The sequence below is a fragment of the Protobothrops mucrosquamatus genome, unplaced genomic scaffold (assembly GCF_001527695.2).
Source record: "Protobothrops mucrosquamatus isolate PMUCROS unplaced genomic scaffold, P.Mucros_1.0 scaffold_198, whole genome shotgun sequence".
Taxonomy (NCBI): Eukaryota; Metazoa; Chordata; class Lepidosauria; order Squamata; family Viperidae; genus Protobothrops; species Protobothrops mucrosquamatus.
This window is the reverse complement of record NW_015386274.1, coordinates 780,388-788,851: the sequence shown is the minus strand read 5'-3', so window position 1 is coordinate 788,851 and position 8,464 is coordinate 780,388. Positions and strand designations below refer to the sequence as shown.

The following is an 8,464-nucleotide window of genomic DNA, read 5'->3' as shown; positions in this document are numbered from 1 at the left end:
ACATAGACCCGAAGTGTTGGAAATGTAAAATTAAAGAAGGAACATTTTATCACATGTGGTGGCTGTGCCCCAAAGTAAAAAATTATTGGGAGCGGATAAGAGATTGGATACAGGAGATAACTGAGATACAAATGGATTTCAAACCAGAAATATTTCTTTTGGGCATAATAAATTTAAAGATGGAAAAACAACTCCAACATATCATTATACACATATTGACTGCAGCCCGTATAGCATATGCGCAATGTTGGAAGAGTGAAAATATTCCCACAAATGATATGATTATGTATAAAATTTTGGAATGCGCAGAAATGAACAAACTTACGTTAGAACTAAAAGATAAGGAGACGTCAGAATTTTATGAAATTTGGAATAAATGTTATAATTGGCTAGAATAGAGAAAGAAAAAGATATAATTATTGATGTATATAAAATGTAAATAAGATGTAAAGAACATTTAAAATGTAAAGCACTGTTCTGTTAGAAGAAAAGATTTATGTTTCTTGGGGCCTTTCCCCATCGAAAGGATCATCAACCCTGTCACAGTAGAATTAAAACTCCCTAGGCTTTTAGGGAGGATTCACTCTGTCTTCCATTGCAGCTTGTTGAAACCTTGTCGGGGCTCCACTTTAAGACCTCCCCCTAAGAAGGCACCCGGGCCCCTCGTAGTAGCGGGTCAGAATCACTATGAAGTGAAACGTATTCTCGACTCTAGAATTTTTAAAGGGAAATTGCAGTACCTAGTACAATGGAAGGGGAACTTGCTGTCCGAAGCTACTTGGGTGAAATCTAGCGATGTGAAGGCTGGCCGACTCATCAAAAAGTTTCATGAGAAAAACCCCAACAAACCAAGAGATAATCCCTGACATATGCTTTTGTTTACATACAGGACCTATCCTTTTTGTAAGGGGGGCGGATGTCAACGTTGCTAACATTGGATGTTCTTGGTTTGACAAAATATGCAGAGGTAGTCACTCTCTGTATAAGCTGTGTGGTATTTTAGAGTTAAATTAGATGATGCTGGGAGGGGAGGAGAAAGAATGTGTGTGGGGATTAATTATGATAAGAAAACTGCAGGCTACAGAATGGAAGGGAACCTTTGCCCTTCAAACTGATTGGAGAATGTGATTTATGACAGCAAATCAGGGGAGGGAAATATGCTGGCATAATATGTGCTGAGGGGAGGGGAATTCAGATCTTGGCATCCTCCATGCTGTGCCGACACTCTGTGACACGATTAAAGACTTTTTAGGATAAACAATGCCTGAAAGTTCTTTGAAGTGTTTGATTAGTCGGAACCATGACATCTAGCACTTAGACTTATATACTACTACATAGTACTTTTAGCGCTTCATAGTGCTTTACAGCATTCTCTAAGTGATTTACAGAGCCAGCATATTGCCCCCAACAATCTGGGTCTTCATTTTACCAACCTCGGAATGATGGAAGGCTGAGTCAACCTTGAGCTCGTCAGGATCGAACTGCTGGTTGTGGGCCCAAGATCAATAAGGCCCAATCATTATATATATTAGGGATTTGAAATATCATACCAACAGGAAATTCTTAGATGGTATCAAAATTAGATTAAACATTTGTCAATATGCAAAACTAGAAAACAAATCATTTTAACAATTCAGTCCTTCTACAATATCTTTCCATAAAAGTAATATAAATTTCTAAACTGAATTCAATAATAGATGCATATGTGGCTGAAGTGAAGATTTAGCAAAAAAATAATATACCAGTATCCTGCAGTCTTTGTATTGTACATTATATCATTTCCCTCTTTATTCACTGAATCTCTAGTTTTATATTCAGAATTTCATACCCTTAAGGTTAAGAATTAAAGTTATGCTTAAAATCCTACAAGCTAGTCTCCAGCAGTATGTGGATCGAGAACTTCCAGAAGTACAGGGAGGATTTCGAAGAGGCAGAAGAACTAGAGATCAAATTGCCAACATACGCTGGATCATGGAGAAAGCTAGGGAGTTCCAGAAAAACATCTGATTCATTGACTATGCTAAAGCCTTTGATTGTGTGGATCACAACAAATTGTGGCAAGTTCTTAAAGAGATGGGAGTACCAGACCATCTTATTTGTCTCTTGAGAAACCTATATGCGGGTCAAGAAGCAACAGTGAGAACTGGACACGGAACCACTGATTGGTTCAAAATTGGGAAAGGAGTCCGGCAAGGCTGTATTCTGTCGCCCTGCCTATTTAACTTATATGCAGAGCACATCATGAGAAAGGCAGGGCTAGATGAATCAAAAGTTGGAATTAAGATTGCCGGGAGAAATATCAACAACCTAAGATATGCAGATGATACCACTCTAATGGCAGAAAGTGAAGAGGAACTAAAGAGCCTCTTGATGTGGGTGAAGAAGGAGAGTACAAAAGTTGGCTTGTAACTCAACATTAAGAAAACCAAGATCATGGCATCCGGCCCTCTCAATTCCTGGCAAATAGATGGGGAAGAAATGGAGATAGTGACAGATTTTATCTTCCTGGGCTCCAAGATCACCACAGATGGGGACTGCAGCCAAGAAATTAAAAGACGCTTGCTCCTGGGCAGGAAAGCTATAGCAAATCTAGACAGCATACTAAAAAGCAGAGACATCACCCTGCCATCAAAAGTACGTATAGTCAAGGCCATGGTTTTCCCAGTTGCAATGTATGGCTGTGAAAGTTGGACCATAAGAAAGGCTGAGCGCAAAATAATTGAGGCCTTTGAACTATGGTGCTGGAGAAGACTCCTGAGAGTCCCCTGGACTGCAAGGCTATCAAACCGGTCAGTCCTAGAGATCAACCCTGACTGCTCTTTAGAAGGCCAGATCCTGAAGTTGAAACTCAAGTACTTTGGCCACTTAATTAGAAGGAAGGACTCACTGGAGAAGAGCCTAATGCTGGGAAAGATTGAGGGCAATAGAAGGGGACGACAGAGAATGAGGTGGCTGGATGGAGTCACTGAAGCAGTAGGCGTGAGCTTAAATGGACTCCAGAAGATGGTAGAAGACAGGAAGGCCTGGAGGAACGTTGTCCATGGGGTCGTGATGGGTCATACACGACTTTGCAACTAACAACAGCAACAAAGAATATAGTCAGTGGAATTAATAAATTTTAGATAGTGACCTAAATCACATAGTTAAATTGAACCTTAACTATTCTAAGCCTCAGTCATAGGCTAGCCAGTCCATCTAATACAGTAGACTTTTTAATGTATATAAAATCCATGCAATCCTTCAAGCCATTATGATTGAGACATGATTAGCCTAACGATCTTGCCCTTCCGCATGTTAACAAAGCCAAAATTTCTACTAATTTGCTGAAAAAGACTGCTCTTTTGCTTGAATATTGCTGGACCCCAGTCCTTTAGTATACAGTTAAATTTATCAATTTCTGTGGGCCTGCATATTGAGAATTGTTTTTGGTGAAAACTAGATTAACTAGGAAGTTTGAGCCAACATTTTGCTGTGACTTGTTGTTGAAAGTCTGTTTAATTTATTAAGTGGTACATTCTGCTATTATTATACTTTTTCTAAATTTCCCCAAAAGATAAATGAAATAAACAAAACAAAATCTGTAGTCAAAATCACACTTATGCATAAGCCATGCTAAACATAATTTTACACACATCTGAATAATATATTTAAAATCTACTTATAAGAATGTCTAAATTTAATTCTCCTTCATACCAATCTAGCTGGAAAAATAAATTTTGATAAAGGAAAATGAACCTTTAAAAGGAGCCAATCATTTTTATCTTACTTAGTGTTCTAGGGATAGGAGATTCTTCCAACTTGTTAGTAATATGACTGTCTGAAGACATATCCATTGGCTACCTAAACTGTTCTTGCCTTTTATTAGAATTCTGTTTTAAAGTAGAATTAAATTGTATAAGTTAAAATACCTCTGTAAAAACTACCAACTCTTCTAGGTACAGAATCATTATACAGAAGTCTATTTTCTTTTGTGGATGCTCCATCATCTGGGTGTTGATCACGATATGTTCCACCCTTAATAAAAGAATTGATAAATTTATTACACCAAAGAAACTTGATTGAATCTGATCATAGCTTGTTAAAATAAAAAATCAATTCCACATTAAAATGAAAGCTGCATGTTATAATCATAGTTTCAGAGCAATCTAGTCCTTACTTGAAAGGAAATGTGGCTAACAGTTTTACATGATGAAAAAAGGAAATATTTATATAAAATTTTGAATTTGGCCTTTCTTGGAAGCTTAGTAAGAAATTAATATACATACAAAATATCCCAAAGTTGGCATCAAAACCTAGCGCAGACAAGTCTTACAGTACACATATTTTATTTCATTTGGCTGGTTATTCCTTAAGCCCAACTCACCTGCCCAAGGTTGATGTTGGGGGAAGAAATTGGATGCCACCTTGGGCTCCAAGAGGAATATGGGATATAAATCTAACATGAAAATGAAAGTCACCAAAATCACTCAGTAAGTGTCCATGGGTAAGGAGAGGCTTGAATCTGGATCACTCCAGTTCTGGTGCAAAACTGCTACTGCAATAGTATACTGCAGAGTTTTGTAATGCAGACAAGAAGAGAGTCCTAACATAATGAGGCAATATTAAGATTTCCCTCTGTATTTGCCTTTTTAAAAGTTCATATAGAAGTAGCTTGTCTGATATATTCAGATGAATGACTAATTCTCACTGATCCCTCTAATAAATGGTTTTTGAGTGAGGAAGCAATGTAAAACTTTTAAAAAATGACGAAGGTATGTAAAAATGACGAAGGTATGTAATCTATCTCAGTGGATGTTAAATATACTAAATCCACTAGATTGCCAATGGAGAATCTTATTATGACCGTTCATGGTTTTAAATTTTGTTGACAAAAATATACAATCCCAAACATTATACATAATTCAAGAGGTCATGGAAACCTCGACACCTCATTCATTTTAATAACTATTTATTTGTTAGTTTATTTATTTGATTTATATAAGTTCCACATCTCACAAAAGTGATTCTCGGTAGCTTCCAATAAAATTGTTGCAAATTAACTAGTAATTTGTATTTTAAAAATTGAAATCTAATTAGGAAAACAAGCTATGTTAGAATAAAAGCACCTGATTGGAACTAATAATATTTTTCTATAAAAATGTATTTTGACACATAAAATATAAACCATTTTAGCAAATCTTACCTAAATTTTTTCAAGTGATAGTTGTTCAAACATCATCTTGTATTTAAAGTATATTTTATGTGGAAACATTTTTGTAATATATCAAATATCCCCAGGCTTTATATTGTTCAAGAGTTTGTTCTGATCAGTACAAATTTTTAGATCTATTATTTTACACTTCTAAGGCCAGCAGCATTTATATTACTTTCCCATTTTTTATACTTCCTGTCTCCAACTAACCGCATTATAATTGTATTAACAATATTCCATTCCCAATGTATTACAGATGTTAATGTATGTATTAGTACCATTCATTTATAGTAATAGTCTCTTTTGGAAAAGAGAACCATGTTATTGAAGCATTACAATATTCAACTTCAGCGGTAGAGAACCATAAAATAAATGGTTTCCAACATATAGATAAAGGCAACTCAGTAATTCCTAGTAAAGCATTCAATTCCCAGTAAAAGGAACATATATTTCTACAATATATTTCTGTTCTATTATATTTATTCTAATTTAAAACATAAAGATCCATAAATATACTATGATGAAAAAACGATAACATGCATGGTGACATTATAATGGAAGCCCTGCTTTGCAATTGTGTCCACATAGCAGGGTTTGTGTTGTGATGTCATAGCAAATGTTTCATCATGTGACCCCCTTTCCTCTTCCCCTGCATACACTGTAACTGACACACCCCTTTGCTAAGTGTTTAGCCAATTCATCTTCAGACAAGAGAAAAAGAAGTCAAATGGCAGACAACACACATCAAGTAGTTATATTTTCTGGCCAGAAATTGTCTAAAATGTAAGAATAAATATTCTATTAAGCTTGCAAGAGAGCAAGTGCCTCCTTAATTTTAATCAATAAAATTTGAAGGGTACTTATAAAAAAAAACCCCGGAAAATACCCTTAAGGGTAACTACTGTTTCCCCGAAAATAAGATCCGGTCTTATATATTTTTTGCTTCCAAAAGAGGCACTAGGTCTTATTTTCGGGGCATGTCTTATCTGCTTACCTCAGGATCGCCGCAACCAGGCCTCCCATACCCCAACACCTGTCACACCACTGCCCGACTTCTGCAGCCGCTCGCGGCAGGAGGCCATGTGGTGTGTCGCGCCAGTGCTGCCGCTCGCTGGACACAAGCAGCTGCACCGGTGCGACGTGCCATGTGGCCTCCTGCCATGAGCAGTGGCACTGGCGCAATGCACCAAATGGCCTGCCACAAGCAGCCGCAGAACTGGGGCAGCAGCACGACAGGTGTTGGGGTGTGAGAGGCCTGGCTGTGGCGGTCCTGAGGTAAGTGGGAGCAGGGTGCGTGGGCGAGCTCCACACACATCCCGCCCTAGCCTGATTTTTTACATGTGCGCCTCGCCCCACCTCATGCAATGAGAGGGTGGGGTCTTAATTAGGGCTTATTTTGGGGGTAGGGCTTATATTAGGCATACACGTAAAACCAAGCTAAGGCTTATTTTCAGGAAACACGGTATTCAGTTTCTGGGTAGCCTTTGTGACTTAATATTCAGCATTAAAAAACCTAATTTCAACAGTAATATATCAATAGGCATAATTTATTTTATATAATAAGGTAGAGGTTAATAGTATATACAATGAACTCTGGAGATGGGGTATTTGATGAGAAAAAAAATCAGCTGAAAAAGATATGGATTCCTTAGGCAAAAGTAAAAGTGACTTTTAACAACTGACAAACATACAGTACAAAACCATGAATTGTTCAGATCCCTAACAATCAAGAATTCAACTAACCCTATTGGAATCTTCTGTACAATCTTCACGTGAAGAGCCAACAGATCTTGTAAGAGATTTATGCTGCACCTGTGGAGATAACAGTTGCAGGCTGTTTGCTCTGGCTGCCATCCCTTGCCCTACGCTTAAGCCACCCTCTGAGCCCTTTGTCCTCACTCTGTCCCGGCTCACATACATAGAATGTCTATGAGGGCGCTGCTGTGAAGAAAAAGGACTCGTGTAGCCTAAACCATAAGAAAAAGATTCATGAGGAGCAGATGCAGAATGTAACTGGCTTCCATCCATGTGATCTGGCAATTTTAACTCCTCCATGGTTTTGGAATGTCTTGTAGATGGCCTTCGTGATTCCAGTGTACCATCACTTCTGTTATTTCTCCTGGAAGGACTGAGCAAAGTTCTACTATCAGCATGACGAGGAGGTGTTGGTGTAGTAGGAGAGTTTAAATCCAAACAGCTGGAAGGAAAATATCTGCTGCTGTTTGATTCTGAAACTTGAATTCTGGCTTCAGATAAATTACCCACAGATTTGGAATCAGTCAGAGCTCCATGACTTTTTGATTTGGTGCGATATGAGGGGCTCTTTGAAGATTGTGGAATAGTATCAATATAACTGTGACGGCTATGCCTTTCACCCAATTGTAGTGTGCCAGTTTTGTTCTGCGAACCTTCCATAAATGAATGACGATTATGCTGTGATCTGGAATTTGACTTCAAGTATTTAGTACCAGGACCATCTGAAGCTTTGGCTTCTGAATTAAAATCAAATTCAGCTTTTGTCTTTGCTTCTTTTGGACTGAGAAGATGTGGTATGTTGTTATTAGCTAGATCCTTACTTCCAGATGGAGGATTGTTTGTCTTTTTTAACAGCATTGGACTGTGAGAGGTTACAGGGAGATTTCCATTTAAAAAGCTTTCATTTGTTGAAAGGGTATCTTCTCTTTGCAGTCCCACATTCTGTAATTCTTTGCTGTTTGATCTGTGATGAGACTGCATAGCGGTACCTTTGCCAGATTGATTTCTATATTATGAGACAAGAAAAGCAATTTTTTAATGTTTAAAATACCAAATTAGTTAAAAATACCTTTATAGTCTTGATATAGAAAATAAAGATCACATGATCTTTATGGGCCAGATGACTATACTATGGCAACTGTTCTAAACTGGCTATATTTTGGATCTCTCAAAATTCAAGTATTTGACATATCATACTACTACTAAGGCCAAATTCTTTAACTAAGTCATTGTATCGATGAGCAACAGGTTTCACTAAGTATTTGGTCCAGAAAATATATGAGCTTCAGGGCCATTTCTGTTCAGTGTAGAAGTGAATCTGATCCTGTGACCCCCGAGGACATGGACAGAATGCTGGGACGGCTGAACACCACCACATGTTTACTGGACCCGTGTCCCTCCTGGCTGGTACTGGCCTCCCGGGAGGTTACACGAGGCTGGCTCCAGGAAATCGTCAACGCTTCTTTGAGTGAGGGGTTCTTGCCGGCTGCCTTGAAAGAGGCTGTGGTGAGGCCCCTC

At 38.1% G+C, this 8,464-nt stretch overlaps 1 protein-coding gene across 1 annotated transcript in view; it reads right to left on the bottom strand.

The window, feature by feature from the left end:
• Positions 1–8,464, bottom strand: part of CDKL5 (cyclin dependent kinase like 5) — a 58,464-nt gene that overhangs the window by 16,881 nt on the left and 33,119 nt on the right. Inside the window, exons 11-12 of the mRNA XM_015825285.1 lie at positions 6,935–7,952; positions 3,909–4,014 (exon numbers count right to left, since the gene is read on the bottom strand). Coding sequence (XP_015680771.1) covers positions 3,909–4,014; positions 6,935–7,952 — 1,124 coding nt within the window. The remainder of the gene's footprint in view (positions 1–3,908; positions 4,015–6,934; positions 7,953–8,464) is intronic.